The sequence below is a fragment of the Oncorhynchus mykiss genome, chromosome 22, assembly GCF_057628025.1.
Source record: "Oncorhynchus mykiss isolate SJ-2025 chromosome 22, ASM5762802v1, whole genome shotgun sequence".
Lineage (NCBI taxonomy): Eukaryota > Metazoa > Chordata > Actinopteri > Salmoniformes > Salmonidae > Oncorhynchus > Oncorhynchus mykiss.
In genome coordinates this window covers 32,733,870-32,751,514 of record NC_143043.1, presented here as the reverse complement: position 1 = coordinate 32,751,514, position 17,645 = coordinate 32,733,870, and the positions used below count along the sequence as shown (strand labels likewise).

General features: G+C 44.0%; 2 protein-coding genes and 1 pseudogene across 10 annotated transcripts; 1 reads left to right on the top strand and 2 right to left on the bottom strand.

Annotated features, from left to right (window-relative positions):
* The first annotated feature begins 1,741 nt into the window (after positions 1-1,741).
* On the top strand, positions 1,742-8,591 carry LOC110501670 (popeye domain-containing 2). Of its 2 annotated transcripts, none has more exons than XM_021579392.3 (4): positions 1,742-3,568; positions 5,331-5,439; positions 5,544-6,164; positions 7,674-8,591. In XM_021579392.3, exons 1-3 carry the CDS (start codon positions 3,072-3,074, stop codon positions 6,114-6,116), a joined length of 1,179 nt encoding a protein of 392 aa, XP_021435067.2. In that variant the 5' UTR covers positions 1,742-3,071; the 3' UTR covers positions 6,117-6,164; positions 7,674-8,591. The 2 variants fall into 2 exon arrangements, with proteins under 2 accessions (XP_021435067.2, XP_021435068.2); XM_021579393.3 differs by having other exon boundaries at positions 2,497-3,568; positions 5,544-6,024.
* On the bottom strand, positions 8,044-15,136 carry LOC110501669 (phospholipase A1 member A). Of its 7 annotated transcripts, XM_090215867.1 has the most exons (13): positions 15,035-15,136; positions 14,465-14,625; positions 13,996-14,068; positions 13,539-13,755; positions 13,181-13,358; positions 12,950-13,058; positions 11,752-11,853; positions 11,423-11,515; positions 10,505-10,672; positions 9,979-10,068; positions 9,698-9,806; positions 9,397-9,552; positions 8,044-9,280 (listed from the first exon to the last, which is right to left on the bottom strand). In XM_090215867.1, exons 3-13 carry the CDS (start codon positions 14,063-14,065, stop codon positions 9,190-9,192), a joined length of 1,383 nt encoding a protein of 460 aa, XP_090071993.1. In that variant the 5' UTR covers positions 14,066-14,068; positions 14,465-14,625; positions 15,035-15,136; the 3' UTR covers positions 8,044-9,189. The 7 variants fall into 7 exon arrangements, with proteins under 7 accessions (XP_090071993.1, XP_021435060.1, XP_021435064.1 ...); XM_021579385.3 differs by lacking the exon at positions 15,035-15,136 and having other exon boundaries at positions 10,505-10,690; positions 14,457-14,625; XM_021579389.3 differs by lacking the exon at positions 15,035-15,136 and having other exon boundaries at positions 14,457-14,625.
* On the bottom strand, positions 14,746-16,032 carry LOC110501671 (3 beta-hydroxysteroid dehydrogenase/Delta 5-->4-isomerase-like; annotated as a pseudogene). Its single transcript, XR_016490600.1, has 3 exons — positions 15,838-16,032; positions 15,544-15,708; positions 14,746-15,401 (listed from the first exon to the last, which is right to left on the bottom strand). The product of XR_016490600.1 is annotated as a 3 beta-hydroxysteroid dehydrogenase/Delta 5-->4-isomerase-like (transcript).
* Between the last annotated feature and the right edge of the window lie 1,613 nt (positions 16,033-17,645).

The following is a 17,645-nucleotide window of genomic DNA, read 5'->3' as shown; positions in this document are numbered from 1 at the left end:
ACAGCAAAGCACCCCCACAATATGATGCTGCCACCCCCGTGCTTCACGGTTGGGATGATTTGCACTTTTTGCAACAAAGTGTGTTCATCTCTAGGAGACAGAACACGTCTTCTTCCTGAGCGGTATGATGGCTGCGTGGTCCCATGGTGTTTATACTTGCGTACTATTGTTTGTACAGATGAACGTGGTACCTTCAGGCGTTTGGAAATTGCTCCCAAGGATGAACCAGACTTGTGGAGGTCTACAGTTTTTTCCTGAGGTCTTTTTCTTGTCAGATTTCATTGGATTTTCCCTTGATGTCAAGCAAAGACGCAGAGTTTGAAGGTAGGCCTTGAAATACATCCACAGGTACACCTCCAATTGACTCAAATGATGTCAATTAGCCTATCAAGCTTCTAAAGCCATGACATAATTTTCTGGAATTTTCCAAGCTGTTTAAAGGCACAGTCAACTTAGTGTATGTACATTTCTGACCCACTGGAATTGGGATACAGTGAATTATCAGTGAAATAATCTGTAAACAATTGTTGGAAAACCTTTTGTCATGCACAAAGTAGATGTCCTAACTGACTTGCCAAAACTATAGTTTGTTAACAAGAAATTTGTGTAGTGGTTAAAAGATGAGTTTTAATGACTCCAACCTAAGTGTATGTAAACTTCAATTGTAACTTTATAAATGAGCTTAGTTGAAATGTACCCAACCAGAAACCAAAATATAATATTGTTTACAAACATTGGAATAAAAACAAAGTAAATGTAAACCTTATATAGCCTCAACATGGTTAAAACACATTTTTATATCATGGATGGTTAGTCCTTGCATACATAGTTCTAACTACATTTAAGAGTGATTACATTTTTCCAGCACCATCCCTCAGCATTTTAGTGAAATGGGGACGGGATAAAAGCTTTGTTTCAACTGCGGATTGCCGTTTAAGGATGCAGTACTGTCCTAATTTCATGCTGAACCATACTGACGCCATAACTATATACACATAGGCAGACTTTACTTCCTGTCACCCTGCAAAAACTTCCTGGTTTGAATGTCCTTTGATATTCTCCTTCCTGTTTGAGGCTGGCTTGTGACAGCTGCTCTCTCTGGTATGCACTTTGGCTTAAAATAACTTCTGCTCAAGTCAACACTTGGCATATCTGAATTCTTCTCACAACAAGGGCTGCCTTTACACAGAGCCCAATTCTGATCTTTTGCCTAATTATAAGCAAAAGAGCTGATCTGATTGGTCAAAAGACCAGCTAGTGAAAAAAAAAATATATCTTAATTGGGCTCCCTGTGTACACACAGCCCCAGGTGCCACTGTTCTGTAAAGTGCAGAGTACCTTGCAGTTTAGAAGCCTGCTTGCTAGCAATGGACTTGAATTTTTAAAGACCTGATGCTTGCTAAATATGCGAACATAATGAGCAGTGATATGGAGGTCATTCAATGGCCTGTGCGCTGCAAAGGAGCCAAGTGCTTAATGGAAATGTAATGAGCGTTGCCAGTGTCCCAAATTCTGCAAATAGATTGACGTAGGTATTTTAGGCAGTTAACAACCTGGAATGTACCAACTGCAGAAATCTTCCCAGCACAATTTGTTTCTTGGTAGTTTAGGACAAGTATCTGTGATACATCTTGTTTTTGTGTCCTGCTGAAGAATGTCATTGTAATATACTAGCAGAGAGAACACTGAGATGTCTCTGCATTGGCACCCTTTCCCTGGCCCAATGCCTTGTATGGATGTCATGCCATGCCAGGGAACCAGCCCTACACTGTGACCTTTCCAACTTATCTGCTGCTGCAGAGGGCGGGAGCTACTCAGGACTGCCATGTGAACAGCCGTTGCTTGACTGATGTCTTTGATACACACAAGTAAAGGAGATAGTATGTGTACAGTACGAGAAAGATGTGAGTGGGGGCATAGCCTACACACCTTGTATAGAATCATTAGACAAGTCTATATGATTCAAAGCACCTGTGCTTTTGAAGCAAATGTAACATTCAGTTCTAATTGTTTGTGAATCTCTAAGACAACACGCACACACACCAGAATCATGTGTGGCTTTGAATATATCCCAAGTGGTATGATATCAAAGCCACTCACTTCACCCTGACCCCTATTCCAGTGACACAGTCCCCTTAGAACAGTGTCTAACTGGTGGGGCATGGTGAATTTTTGAAACCCGACCTACACTGTAATTCTACTATTTAAATATGCACCGAGCAGACCCACTCTCTTGGCCCCACATTGAACCAGAGGTTTAGGGGCCAAATAAGTATTCTGTTAATTAAAAGATGGTTCCGTTTTGGCAGAAGGGAGAGTTTTTATTGGTGTGACTTACCTGGAGGCATGACTATAGCCTCTCTCTCTCAATTCAATTCAAGGGTCTCTCTCTCTCTCTCTCTCTCTCTGTCACTTGTTATCATCTCGCTCCCCCCTCTCCATTTTTCCTCTCTCTCCCCAGCAGTGTTATGATAAGTAGTTGGTCTGCTTTCTGTCTGTGCCTTTCTACTCCTTGGGTTTCAATTCCAAACATGGTTATCCTACTAGGGGTCTCTCTCTCCTCCTCTCCCTCTCTCTCCCCTCTCCCTCCCTCTCTCTCTCTGTACTGCCAACTGTGAGCTCTCCAGAGTAAGCAAATGGCTGAGTAAAATAGAGAGAAAATCAAGAGACAGACACAGCAAAATATAGACGGGGAAAAGAAGGGAGAAATCCATTCCAATCATATCTATGGTGTAATAACTGAAGCAGGACAAAGAAGATCTGTAGTCCAGCTGTACGTAAGAGAGCAACAGAGCAACTTTGACAATTCATACTATTTTTGGCAACGTATTCTCTGTTTTGACAATACCTTGATTGAACTTTTAAGAAATAGACCAACTCTAGTGACAACTTTTCAGACTCACTGGTAAAGTAACAACAACAACTTGAGGCTTGAGTCGGGGACTAACGTTTTCTTCCAGCTTTGACCTCAAGTAGCGTAGTAAACTTTGGAATATTCTGAGTGTAACTGTTTTTTTGGAACTTATTGAACAACTCGACAGTTTTGTTTGGAATAACAGCCTCCCTCCACCATGAGTGCAGACAACTCCACCCTGTTGGAGACGGTTTTCTACGGCCATCCACCATGTGATGGCTGGACCAACAACACAGAGGGGGCCTTCTACCACCTGGGCAACACCGTCTTATTCCTGGGGTACATGGGGGGCAGCAGCGCCTACGGCTCCCTGTTCATCTTTGGTTTCATGACGCCTGCCTTCACCTGCCTGGCCCTGTGGGGCTGGATGACCATGTGTGGGGTGGATGTGTTCACCTGGAACCTGCTGCTGCTGGTGGCCTGCGTGTTCCAGATCTGCCACCTCATATACAGGCTGCAACAGGATGGTTTGGCCAGCGAGGAGCTGTTGGCCCTCTACTCAGCCACCTACCTGCCCCTGGACGTGCCCGTACAGGTGTTCAAAGACATTGTGGAGGCCTGTGAGAACAAGGTGCTGGCCCTAAGAGTAGAGGAGACGTACGCAGTGGAGGGCAAGACGCCCATCAACCAGCTATCCTTTCTGCTGTCAGGGAGGTGAGCGAGAGGAGGGTGTCAGTTCTAATGTCTGTATCATACCACTTAGAATGTATGATCAATAGTACATTACTTTGTTTGTTCTTGGTAGTATGTTACTGGAGATATTGGAACAGACCTGAGTCTTGTTTTAGTTGAGTTGCTGGAGGAACATAGCTAACTGTAGTTTAGTTACATTGCTGTAGGTAGATTGCAATTGTCAGGTAGTAGAGTTAGTGTTCCCAGTGAATGTTCTTCTCTTAGCATTTTATCTCTTGATCTGTCTGTCCAAAAAAAACAATGGCTTAGACTATGGCTTATGGAAACCTGAGTGAGATATATCACTTACCAACAATATAATGAAATACAGAACACTTTTAAGAGGTCATGTGTCCTCAGCAGTGTTGGAGAATTTACTCTGAAAATATAGTTTACCAAGCTACCAATCACCTCACACTGGAAGAAGATAAGCTACACTAAAGCTACCCTTAAGAAAAACAAATCTTACTTAACTGAAGTTACTAGTTCACTACATCCAAACTACTTCCTGAAAAATGATCATATCTAAATCTGAAATGTCATAGACTACAAATTGCAAGAACAGATCACTCTGGAGTCAGATGTTAACATAATGTGTAATTTAGCCTATTAAACACAAAAAGTTCATATTAGGCACAAAGTGTTTCAAGTGAGAATTAGGCATGTCTGATATTGAAAAAGAAAGGACTACTTCACCTATATTTTATTTGAGCTAAAATAAAGTACTGTGTAATTCCAGTAGTTATCTACACCACTACATCGCAAAAAATGTATTACTTACTGAAAACACTACCAAGATTTTAATTTAGTTCAACTACTACCATGCTACTGCAAAATGTAATGCAATTACTAGTTGAACTAAATGTAATTCACTACTCCCCAACACTGGTCCTCAGCAGTGACTCCATCACTTCTTAGCTTTTTGACTAATATCAGGTTTAGTGTGTGTGTTGGGATTGGGAGGGTATGGTTAAAATGTCAGCCCCAGACGTTGTAAAACACAGAGTATTCGTGTTACTGACTCACTGTAGTGTACTTGCTCCCCTTAGCGGCAGACAGCTGGGTCAAATACATAATGTCAAGCACTTTATTTTCAAGTACTTGAGGTGTGCTTGATTTAGCTCATGTGGGACTATTACATTGATTCCAGTGTACCGGGCAAATTAAATCAAGTGCTGTTCAAGATTTTGGAAGTATACAATGTATTTGACCCAGGTCTGGCGGCTGCTAAAGTGTTGTGATATTTCCCCCCAAAATTTGCTCTCCTTAGGTTGTGTACCAACACAGTTAACTAACTCCTCATATACTGCCTCTAAAATGAATGGTTCATTAATGGTACTGACAGCTATGTGAGTGCAAGTCAAGTTTATAACTTCAGGATAGCTAATTATTATCATATGCAAATAACATTTGGTGTCATAAGATGACATCTGTTTATGACAAGCAATTCCTAGTTTCAATTGATTCAAATGAATACCATCAACATTAATCAGACATGAAAGAGCACTGTTGGAATGTCTGTGATTTATAAACCAAGAATAGATGTTTTCCTCTGTCTATGTCTAACTTGGATTACTTCCCTGAGTGTTGAGGTTAAGGACATAGATATTCACGTTAACTTGTTTCAAGGTTTTGGATCAAACCTAGTGATGTGTGTATTCCCTTTCTTCTCTCATTATCACCTATCCATACTTTCCCCCTCTCCTCTCTTACTAACCTTGCCCTTTCCTGCTCTCCCTGGTAGGATCCGTGTGTCTCTAGAAGGACAGTTCCTCCATTACATCTTCCCACTCCAGTTCCTGGACTCTCCTGAGTGGGAGTCTCTCAGACCCAATGAGGAGGGGAACTTTCAGGTACTGGACGGATTCTCGTCATTCATTCATTCATTCATTCATTTCTGAAGCCAGGGGTAAGTCCTTCACACTTACCCCTGACTTTTGACATTCCTAACCACCAGGTGACCCTGACGGCGGAGACGGACTGCCGCTACATCTCGTGGCGCCGGCGCCGCCTTTACATGCTGCTGTCCAAGGATCGCTACATCACCCGCCTCTTCTCCGTCATGCTGGGCAGCGACATTGCCAACAAGCTCTACTCACTCAATGATAAGCTCTTTGCCAAGAGCGGTGTGCGCCTCGACATCCGCCTTCCCAGTCTCTACCATGTCCTGGCCCCCTCACCCCCGGGCAGCGAGGGTGAGGTCTGTAGCCGCAGTGGTAGTGCAAGGGACCGGGTAGACCCAGTGGAGCAGCAGGAGGCAGCAGTGGTGGATGTGGTCCCGGTGCCTGCCTACCAGAAGTCAGAGCCTCCAACACCCCCGACCCCACGGCTGCAGATACAAGAGAAGTCCCCCAACCCATCAACTGCAAGCCCCCGCCAACCCCAAGGCCCACACCCCCAGCGCCAGCCCTGGCCCTCAGACATGGAGATGCTCTCTGGTGAGGACTCCACCAGCCTGGTCCTGGAGGACTTCGCTGATATGACCGGGTCCTTAATGGATTATGGGAGTGAGAGGGATTATTTGAGGTAGAGGGCAGGTTGCTGGAGCTAACACACTGGGCCACTACTTAAGCTACATGTAAGTACACCTGTGTGCAGTGAGAGGGTGGGCTGGGGGGTTTGCGTGTTTTGCTTGCTGTGTCCACACTCTCACTAATCCAGTTTTAAAATGGCATTGCCCTGTGTTAAAGAACCTCATTTCAACTTTGCAATTATTGAAGTGATTTTCTGTTTGTTTTCACACATATTCCATCTATCTTATGCAAAGGCTATGCACTGCTTGCTCCTTCGTTTTTTTAAATGATATGAATGTTTAGAGAGTGAGTTAGTAATCTTAATACATTTCTTGTTCAAAATGAATGAGCCTGAAGGGAAGAACATTAGATTGACCAAAGAGTTGGCAGAACTGGGACACCTCGCCTCTTGGGTACCCTCTCTGAGGATTGTTGTTATACAGTTTACCTCCACTCCATCTCAATGGAGATCTGAAGCCTCAGGAGCTCTACCCCCAAAACTCTTGCTGGTCTAATTCTCTATGTTATACTGTATATGTATGTACAGTATATTACAGCCTCTCCACCACTCCTCTTCCGGTATGTGGCATGCCCTCTTGGTAGCTGGATGTACTGTAGAGTGTGTTTCTTTAGATAGGTTAGTTAGACTGTACTTTCTGGCTGGATTCCAAAGCTTGGCCAGATGAAAGACAGTGTTGTACACAACAGTTTACCTGAGGGTGACTCTGATAGCTTATGTTGGTTCAAACAGATGGGGGTACCATCTGTATATATGTTGGAGGTTTGTAGTTTGGACCAGGATAGGGAGACAGCAGGGTGGGAGGCTGGCAATCATCTGTGTGTTTTTCTCTGACAGAGGCAATGATTAGAGCCTGCTGGAAACTGGGGATATCCTGGCAGACAGAGATCCAGTGCCATGACATTAATCCACATGCCTACCCACTACCCCCTCCCTTTCCCCCTATCCCAAAATCCTCCCTGACCCAACCGAGGGCAGATCGTGCTTCGGGCGGAGGAGGGAGAGGGGGGCAGGAAGGGGGTTGGATTCCAGGACAGCTGCTGGGTGCTTGGTGGAGGGCTCTGGCTCTGCTGTCATTGTAAAGGCTGCTGCTGACCTTCAGATGCAGGCTATGGTCAGTTAGACAGTGGCTACGGCAAGCAAGGGAATGAGAGGGGGGAGGGTTTGACAGGGGTAAGGGATGAGAGAAGGGCGAGGGATGTGGGTCATGTGAAAGCAGAGACCAGCCAGGCTCAGAGAACAGCCTATCACTCCATGTCATTGTGGCATCCCAGGTCAGTAGTTCCTCCATCTCTCACTGTTAACCTGTTGTCAGGAATGTGAGGACTATGCCGGTGTAATTCGACCAATGGGAACGTTCGTTGTGAGATCATGTTGCAACCTTACATCATACTATATGTTCAGCTGTAATGCGTGATACATAGCATTTAGGTGAAAATTAAATACTCTCTGTACTTGGACAAGGTGAATATGATCTGCTTGCCTGCCATAAGGAAGGTTGTCGTAGTAACAGTTATGCTTGTTTTTTGACAGATGTTCTCTGTTTATTCCACAGGAGGGGAAACCGCTGGGACTCTACCAATGCGATACCAGAGAGGAAGAGCTCCTCTGGCTCCCACGGACACCCCTAAGCTGTGATAGTTTTACCAAAAGTGCAAACAGTTCCAGGTTGTCTTTATTACAGTCATGCTGTGCAGCTTATAACACTATCACAAAATGTTTATGCATATCTACAGCATTTTCCTGAGAAGACCAGTGGAACTGCAGGAAAGACAACCTGGGATATAACTATCACCACTGTCCTGGGTGGAATCAGGCCCACCCAACACCACATCCCAGTCTCTCACCTAACATTATCTCACTCCTGTGATGTCATCTGTGCATGACAATAAAGGAGAGAGTGAGACTCTGGACACTGAACATAATTATGTTGTTAACTGAATTTATTAGTTAATGTCACAGAAAATAATCATATACTCTTTTTATTATGTCCCTCACATCTCCCATTCATCTGGATGGAAAGCCTTTTGAAGTGGAGATAGGATTATTCTATTATGATTCCACATTAAACTAATCATGTGCATTAGATGTTTTAACAGCCGGGGTTGGGTTGGCTAGCTAGGGGCACGTTAATCTTGTTTGTTTGTGCAGACATAATCTGAGAGAATTATGTTTGACTGAGAGCATGCTAAAAGGGTTTTCTCTTCCTGCATGCATATTTTCAAATCATGATTCCAAATTGAACAGGCAGACACACACTTCTGCATTTTGTCTACGTGCTTGTAAAGGTGAGATGTCTCACACACATTTAGTACATTTAGTACATTTAGACAGAAAACATAGAACAGGGACTCTACTATTTTGTTTTTGTTGTCCCCCCCCCAAAAAAATGTGGGCCTACATATACATAATGTGATAAACATGTATTTTCATGGGGCCAATCTTTCTCCATAAAGTTCTTGGTGAAAATACATTGACTGTCAATTTTTCATCTATGTCTCCTCTCTCCTCCATCCTCAGTCCGAATAAGATTGAGTCTTCAAGTTTATCATGACGAGGTATTCAAACTCATCACAATTTGAACACATTGCTCACCCCTGCTTCTCAGAGCTGTTTTGCTTCAACAGAAGCTCTTATTAAGAAAGTAACATTCAGCTGCATCGGAATGATTATGTACAGCGATACTAACGCTATTAGAAAATACAGAACAAATGTCACCAGAAGAAAATTGTAGCGTAGTCTGGCTGTAGGTGGTCCATCAGTAACAAATGAGTGTGTGAGTGTGTTTGTATGTATATTTCCAACAGGAGCTATTGGCTGCATGTGTGTGTGTTTCTGTGTGAGCTGGAAACAGACTACGTCCCAGTAAAACTCTCCTAATTTCCTTTCCTTCATGCCTAATGATAAGGACAGGATAGGCTTCCTCCTTACTGCTCAAAGCATTCCACATCATTGATGACAAAGGAAAGGAGACGAGGAGAGGATGCCAGTTCAGAACTATTGGGAAGTTGACACAGCGAAAGAAACAGATGTTGGTGCATAGGTTGTGTGTGTTCAGGACATAAGGGTTCTCAGTCATTCCCACACAGCTGCACAAAATCATGGTTCCACGGAGATCCTCGTCTAATGTCAATCTTCTTCACACACAACGACTCCACTTCTCTGAAAGAGAAACAGATGAGAAACAGTGTCATATGCACGCACAGGTACGCACACACAGACTGTGTGTGTGTGTGTGTGTGTGTGTGTGTGTTTTAAATAGATGAAAGGACATATACCCGACAGAGGGGAACTCTGATATACAGACAGACACAAAGTGGATGTCTCCCTGTCTGTAGAAGCGTGCTCCAGTGTTCTTCAGTTGGATGGAATCTATCTCACACAGTGGCACCAGGTGGGCTATCACCCTCCTGTAAACTGTACCGTCTGTCTCTCTAGAATACACACACACACACAGCATGACTGTTACTGAGAATATAATCCATGTTTACGTATCATAAAGTGAACAGCTGTGATTCATGCTGCTGTCTAAATATTTGTTTTGTCTCTAACAGTGAGGTTAGAGGTTGTTATACCTACAGCCTGAGTCTGTGCTCTGTTTCAGGAAGTCCACTGGTTCTTAGGGTCACCTGCACCTCAGCAGTCTTGTCCAGGGGGGATACCTCTAGCTGCACCAGGATGTGATGGGCTGAGGGGGAGAGGGTGGCGGAGGGGGACGGAAAATAAGTTTATCATCATCACTTCAAATATTGCTTTATTTAAGCATTCAACTGTGGGATGAAAGTAGTGGTGATGTGTCATGAAAACAGCTGGACAGTCAGTCCGAGATCACGAGAGGAAGGCTAGATGCAGCTACTCACCACAGAAAGGAGGTGCAGAGGTTGTCAGGAGGAAAAGCTTCTCTTGTTGAGGAAGAGGAGAGGCTGTCATACCGCTGTTCTCCAATAACCCTGAAACAGACAAGGACACATGGATGTAAAGTAGCCCTTCCTATCGCATCTATGACAGATGAAAGGCCTCCAGACTACATTAACCTCTTTGTCTGTATACTGTATGTCTGTAACTGTATCTGCAGTGCCAGTGGCCACAGTGATACTGTAAGTGGACACTAGACCAGACGTGACACTAGCTAGGTCAGACAGAAGCCCTATCTCTCATTGAGTGAAATCTGATTAAGATGAAAATGGAAAGTGTGCTGGGAACTTTTAATATGATTAGGCCTATTCAAAATATCAAAATATGAACATGATGAAAATAATTTACATATAGCCTACTATACATGTATGAAGTGGCTTATTTATATTTTTTACATTCCAATGATCAAAGTACTCACAGACAACAGGTTGGTTTAGTTTTCAGGAAATTGTGTCATGTTGATAACCCTACCTATTTGTGGACATGTGCCATTGAAGACACCTTGGCAGCCTAAACAGCGCCCCTTGAGGAATTCCTCATAGCTGGAACAAGGGATGCCAGTCAGTGGGCAGGTCCCGTTCAGTGCGCTTATGTAGACGTGGAGCGCCCTCATGTGGTCACAGATCACATAGCCATACACTGGAAAGTAGACAAGAACTGACAACAAACGAAGAGGCTCAGGTAGCCATCAGCTTACCACCAAATGTATATGCTTGCTAGCAGTGGATGTTAGTGCTTAGTTGATAATGACATGTCTGAAGTTTATGTAGGCATATCATACTATCATACACAGGCACAGGGGCATCATGGACGCTGTAGAATATAGCATTTTTCAAACACCTGAAACAGATTTTCCTGCAATTTAGAGACATAATTGTTATAATTGATAATTGATTCTATATATTAAAAAAAAAACATGTCTATTTTTTTTGCATATTTAAGCATACCTCTTGAGGTGTTTGTATCCAACTGACTGGTGGTTCTTATTTTTTAAGAAACTAAATATACTTCTCTTCATCACTGCTAAAATCTGGGTAAAAGATTGAAAGGAATGTGAGTCTTAGTCAGTACATTTAGTTATTTATTGCTTTTCTAAATTCTACCAACCTTGCCAGCAGGCATGCCAGCTAAGATAGCTAGTTATCAGGTTGGGATGTTGTGAATCTATCTGGGCTAGCTAAATCCAACTTCATAAAATTGCTAGGTGGGCTAGTAGTATTACAGAGAAACAACCAAACAAATAAACAAATACATCTGAGGGAACACGTGCCCCTGTGCCCCCTATGACGCCTCTGCACAGGCCTCTATGCCAATTGTAGTAGGATGTGCTTCTCAATTTAAATAACATTACACCAATTAAACATTTTGGCGGCAAAAGCACACACTTACTTGACTCAAACCTTGAGCGAGCGCAACCTGCCTGGTCCATCCCGCCATTCAGGAAGAAGTCAGCATGGCCAACAGGGATGGAGATACCAAAGTCTGAGAGAAAATATAGACAAAAGGCTGATATCAGGAGATTGTCAGGTAAGCAGTGTTATTGGGGTGCAGCCAACCTTTGTGTAGTGACTATGACAGAATTGCAGAGGAACTAGACCTACAACAAAACAGAACACACTAGCATCCAAGCTAGCTACCTAGCCCAATAACCAGCAAACTAGGTGGAAAGATAATTGCAGAAATGTCTTTGCAATAACATTGTTTGAGTGTTCTCTTACAGTCAGAGTCTGTGTGGATGGCCTCCACAAACAGTGCATCTGAGGGGTCAAGACGGTCAAACGTGTCGGCTCCCTTAAACATGGGCCCAGCTGGGTCCAGACCTACAGGAGGAGATACAGACAGAGCAGTGAATGACTGAGGTGAGTGAGTGATAGGCTACAGCAGGGATGGGAAACTTTGATGGGGTTGGGGTTCACAAAAAATCTGAACTCTTCGTGAGGGGCCACGGTGGCTCGTAGGTCTGCGTACACACATCCATACAGAGCCGTGCGAGTAAAACCTTTAAGCAGCCCTCCTCTTGCTAGCGGTTTTAGAGTTAATTTCCTGCAATTCTACTCATTTTGCTATGGGGCAGTTTTACAGCAAAAAGAGGGGGCATATGGCACACACACACAGTCTTGTGCAGCTAACTTTATTGGGACATAATTCAATCCCATTCAAAATCATATTTTCTCTAACCCCTAACCCTAACCTTAACATTAACCCAAAAACCTAACCTTAACCCTAACCCTAACCCTAGCTCTTAACCCTAACCCTAAAACTAACCCTAGTTCCTAACCCTAACACTAATTCTAACCTTAACCCTAGTCCCCCTAGAAATAGCATTTGACCTCGTGGGGACAAACAAAATGTACCCAGTTGGTCAAATTGTTGTTTGTTTACTTTTCTTGTGGGGACTTCTGGTCCCCACACACTTCTGATATATATATATATATATACACACACACACACACACACACACACACACACACACACACACACACACACACACACACACACACACACACACACACACACACACACACACACACACACACAGCTGTGACTTGCTGCACCTAAACATTCAGACTACTTCACATCACAGGGCTGAATGCCTCTACTCAGACAAAAACACCAGAGATAATGTGAAGACAGACAATTGTATGCATTGTTGTGCCGTTGTGTGTCCTCAGAAGGGTAACGTCTCCATCGTTCACAAATACAGAGCAGCGCTTTTCAATGTCTGCTGTTGTTGTTTTCTGGAGAGTGCTCTCTCTTTTGCTGAAAGCCTCATTCAGTCCAATTGGCAGAGATGAAAGGGTGAGTGACTGCCCTGCTTTGTGGTGACCAGTCGTTGTCTGGCCCTGTAGAGCCTTGTTCTGCAGACAGTAGGGGCCCTGTGAAACTGTTACTGGGTCAGACACAGATGGAGCTCACCTGTGATTCTCCCTATCTCCCCCTTGAACAGGGTCCCCACGAATCCAGACACGTGTGCCCCGAGGCTAACCCCAATGAAGTGAAATGACTCCAGTTTGCATCCATGGTTCTGTGAGACAGACATCAGTTCTACGTTATTTTCATTACTTTTAAATGAATTTGCTGTTGGTCAGTGAACATTGAGATTGCATTTATTAGTATGTAAACATAAACAAATGATTAGGCCCTGACCTGGAGCTGGTTAATGAGGACAGATATCTGGACGGCCACCTCCTTGTAGTTCTCCACCACCAGGTTGTAGGCGAAGGAGGCCCCATAGACCCAGTCCACCACCACCACATTGGCATCCTGCGCCCGCAGCAGAGCCTGGGCCAGCTGTTTCACCCAGGACGGCTTACTGCCCAGAGCCCTGGGAGGGAAGGAGGAAGGAAGGGGGAGGGAGGGAGATAGCTTATACGTTTTATTTGTAGATCCCCTTGGACTTTATATGTGCCCATCAACATAACTTCTCTCTCTATCTCTCTCACCTCTGTAAAGAGAGTATGAAATGACCGTGTCATGTTTTTGACCTCCCTCCCCTTCTCCTTACCTGTATCCATGGACAATGATCTTGGTGGGTAGGGAGGAGTTGAAGTAGGAGTTGTTGTTGCTGAGGGACTCCTGACTGAAGAGGCTGGCACAGTCTGTATTCTTGCGTGTCAGAAGCAGGTATTGCACCTGTAGCTTGCTGCCCTGCTGACGGTACTCCAGCCAGGTCGTGTTGTTGAAGTCAGCACATTCTGATCTGGGCTCCTCATCCTCCCCTGCTGGTTCAGAGGAGAAATGTCCATAAAGAACCTTGACGACAACAACACCACCACCACCAACAACAACAATGACAGATGCACCATTTGCACAAAAAAAAATCATGTTTCACAACAGAGTTATTTACATACAGTGAAGTGGCATATGCTATAATAAATATGCTTAGAGCAAGGATAGTGTTTATTCATTACATGAAAATGTATTAGGAAGAAGCTTCTGCAATAGAGATGAGTGGTACTTACCTACTGTGGACGTGATGTAGAATGCTAAAATACTGAGAAAAGTTTCCGCTGTTTTCAGTTTCCAGCCCATTCTCTTGAAAGAAGAATGTCACGATTGGTAACTTGCTCTGTAGCTTTACCGCTTAGGTTGGTGAACAGTGCCTCAGATCCTTAGCTTTGGAAAACCTATTTTCCCTCCCAACAGTGCTTGAAGTTATGCAATGACTATTTAATAGTACTGTAGTTCCCTTTGGATCTAGAAATGCCATTCAATCCTCTACTGGTCAACAGTAACCTCAAACAGGGCAGGAATCTCCTTAAGAGAATTAAGTCGAACAAAATACGTTATTTCACAATGCCTGGCATTGAAATATTAAGTTAACATCTGATTACAGTACAGAGATGGGGGGTTGGAGGAATTTCCTTCCCTGCTTTCTCGTAAAGCTCAGCTGGCACAGTAAACTAGGCTTATGAAAACATACCCACATACCCATGTACCCCTCCTGCTCCAGTCGTTGGTCGGTGTTTTGCTTAGGACCCAGTGCTTGGTCAAGTGCTTAGTCTGTATGGGGGCTTGGAGGGCACTGGCAGTGGATCCATGACCTCACCGATGATCAATGCCTGTTTGTTTTCATGCTGGACTCTGGCCATCTGGGGGTGACACTCACTGTGTTACATGGTGATAAGCTACATTTCAGCATTGGATTACCAATTCTACCTTTATACTAGTCCATGTGAACCTAGAGATGGACCTGCAACTGTTATCTGTCACGCAACTTTAATATACACATTACAGACCACTGTGATAATGATTATAAGCATGGACCAGGGGATGGTCAGCTATAGGAACAGTCTTACAGGCAGCGCCTTGGGCAGTTATTTAGCCTTAATTCACTTTCTTTCTTTGGGTAATTGGGATGCTAACCAATCCATGGTCCACTTGCGTACCTCCTCCCAGCTATACCGGGGGACGTACCCCATGTCCCTCTGAGACCTCCAATAGGTGAAGCTAAAGGGCATGTTCAGCATGCTGAGGAGCTGCCGGTTTATGGGCGGGTACCTGAAGCCCAACGGCGACAACACAACACGGTTGAAGTCAAAATAGCTGATGGGCGGTGTGTCGTCTGAGATGTAGTAGAAGTTCCCCGATGGGGCCTCTCCGCTGGGGGTCTCGCAGGGAGGGTGCGGGCGGCCTGGAGGTGGGCCAGCGCTGTGTTCCCCTCGCCCTGGGCTTGCAGTGTGACCCGCTCAGCTTCCTTTTTGGTCCTGCAGTAAGGGGAACTTTATAGAGCACGGGTAGGGTGTGTTCTCGTCATCGTTGATGATGGGGTCTCCGTTGGCATTGGGGCCGGCCACCTCAATGCTGCTGGTGTAGATGAAGGACTCCATGCTTTCCTGGACGTACGTCTACAGAAGGAGCTGGGTTCCTGAGGAATAAATTAGATTAATGAGTATATTAGCAGGGTCAATTCAGTTTTCAAGTGCAGCTCAAGTATTTGAAAGTATCGGACATTTCACTCAGGGCTGCTGCCAATCCCAACCCAATGCTTCAGTGAAACTCGACCATACCTTTGACGTTGACTCCGTGGATCTTGCTGTAGTCCACCTTCTTGATGACATCTATGACGGACGCAGTGTGGTAGACCTCCGATGCTCCCTTACACGCTGTGCTCAGCAGCTCACTGTCCCTGATGTCCCCCTCAAACACACTCACCACAATGTCACCTCTGACCTCTAACAACAAACAGAAAAGAAAAAAACGAATCAGGGAAGAAACAAGCCAAATAAAAATGTTAAAATATCAATATTTACACCAACCATGGTAGGAACGGAGAACAAAAGGAGAGCTGGTACAGTATTTACCTTCCAGACTGTATGAGTTGTGGTCGGACATGACCAATGCTCCGGACTTGGTCCCCACTCCAAACCTATCGCCCCACTCTATTATCCCCCTCTGCGACAACGTCTTTTTCTAGCCTGAGGGAATGTGCTGGAAGTGACGGTAACTCTGCCACTCTGGGGCGAGAAGTGAGGCAAGTTCTAGAGGCAGGCAGACGCAAAAGAGGGAGAGCAGGCAGGGACATTTTATTCAACCAGTATCTGCCAAGGATGGCCACCAAGGCTGCTGGCCCCAAACCAGCCAAGGAAAACAGGAAAACAAGGACTTGAAAGTCAAGACGACATCTGCCAGATGACTAACGATTTGCTTTGCTCTCCCATTGACACAGTGATGAACTGATTCTCGTCAGAGTAGAGTCAATACGCTGCAGATTTAGTGGCTGGGTTTATTTTGACAGGCTTGGCCACTGATTATCAACGTGGTCTATAAAGCATCTGCAGTATATTCACCCCAACAGTGTAATTTATTCTATATCTGTGTAGCATATGTTGAAGTGGTTTCATCCTCTCAGAAACTGCCAAATGTATGTGATTGCAGCTGGTTTTGTAGGGTTTTGAACATATTAAGATTCCAGGGTTACACACTGGATATGTCTTATATAAACCCCGGATTGCTGACAGTATGTATTTGCCATTGAGAGGCTTTGAAGCCACTGTCCAGACATATTTTGCACTCCCAAGTAGGCACAGTCCTCCATAGGAATGAATGGAACCTCAATTAAATGTTTCAAGGACAAAATTACATGTATTTAAGTATCTGATTGTTGTAGTGTGGACAGTAAGAGTACTAAAAAAATAATGTAATCCTTTAAGGAAAAGGTATTTATATATACAGTGCCTTCGGAAAATGTACAAACCCCTTGACTTTTTCCACATTTTGTTACGTTACAGCCTTATTCTAAAATGGATAAAATTCTATTTTATTAAAAATAAAAAACAGAAACACCTTATTTACATTCAGACCGTTTGCTATGAGACTCGAAATTGAGCTCAGCATCCTGATTCCATTGATCATCCTTGGGATGTTTCTACAACTTGATTGGAGTCCACTTGTGGTAAATTCAATTGATTGGACATGTTTGGAAAGGAACACACCTGTCTATTTAAGGTCCCACAGCTGACAGTGTGTGTCAGAGCAAAAACCAAGCCATGAGGTCGAAGCAATTGTCCGTAGAGCTACGAGACAGGATTGTGTTAAGGCACAGATCCGGGGGTCTGAATACTTAGGTAAATGTGATATTTCCATTTTATTTATTTTTTTAAATATATTTGCAAATATTTATATAACCTGTTTTTGCTTTGTCAATATGGGCTATTGTGTGTAGATTGATGAGAAAAAAATAAACAATTTAATCCATTTTAGTATAAGGCTATAATGTAACAAAATGTGGAACAAGTCAAGGGTCTGAATACTTTCCGAAGGCACTGTGTATATACAGTATATACACTTTTTTTTTTTAAATAGCATAATTTAAAAGTATCCATTAAGGTGTCTGTAAACGTGTCAAAAACGTTAGGTGTCCTTGGTCTGGTGCCAGGGCCTCTCTCTCGGCTCTCTCTGGAGGATGAAATCACTGTGACAAGGCTAGAGCTGAAACATGCAAAAGCCTCCATATTCCACCTGCATCACTTCAACTCAACTGACCCTTCACTAAGCCCCGCCCCAGAACTTTGGGCAAACAATCACACCGCTCCAATGGATAGGAACTGTTGTCAAGTCCCGAAACCTTGGAAAAGCTTACGTTTAAATCGCATGAGGACTGAAATACAGA

Bases quoted from the DNA above. Each gene is read 5' to 3' on its own strand.
- LOC110501670 (XM_021579392.3), top strand. From the start codon at position 3,072: ATGAGTGCAGACAACTCCACCCTGTTGGAGACGGTTTTCTACGGCCAT. The intron at 3,569-5,330 runs GTGAGCGAGAGG...TCTCCCTGGTAG, and splicing joins TCCTTTCTGCTGTCAGGGAG to GATCCGTGTGTCTCTAGAAG. The intron at 5,440-5,543 runs GTACTGGACGGA...CCTAACCACCAG, and splicing joins ATGAGGAGGGGAACTTTCAG to GTGACCCTGACGGCGGAGAC.
- LOC110501669 (XM_021579385.3), bottom strand. The intron at 11,516-11,751 runs GTAAGAGAACAC...ATTTTCTCTCAG, and splicing joins CATCCACACAGACTCTGACT to ACTTTGGTATCTCCATCCCT. The intron at 10,069-10,504 runs GTAGGGTTATCA...TGTCTGTTTCAG, and splicing joins TGGCACATGTCCACAAATAG to GGTTATTGGAGAACAGCGGT.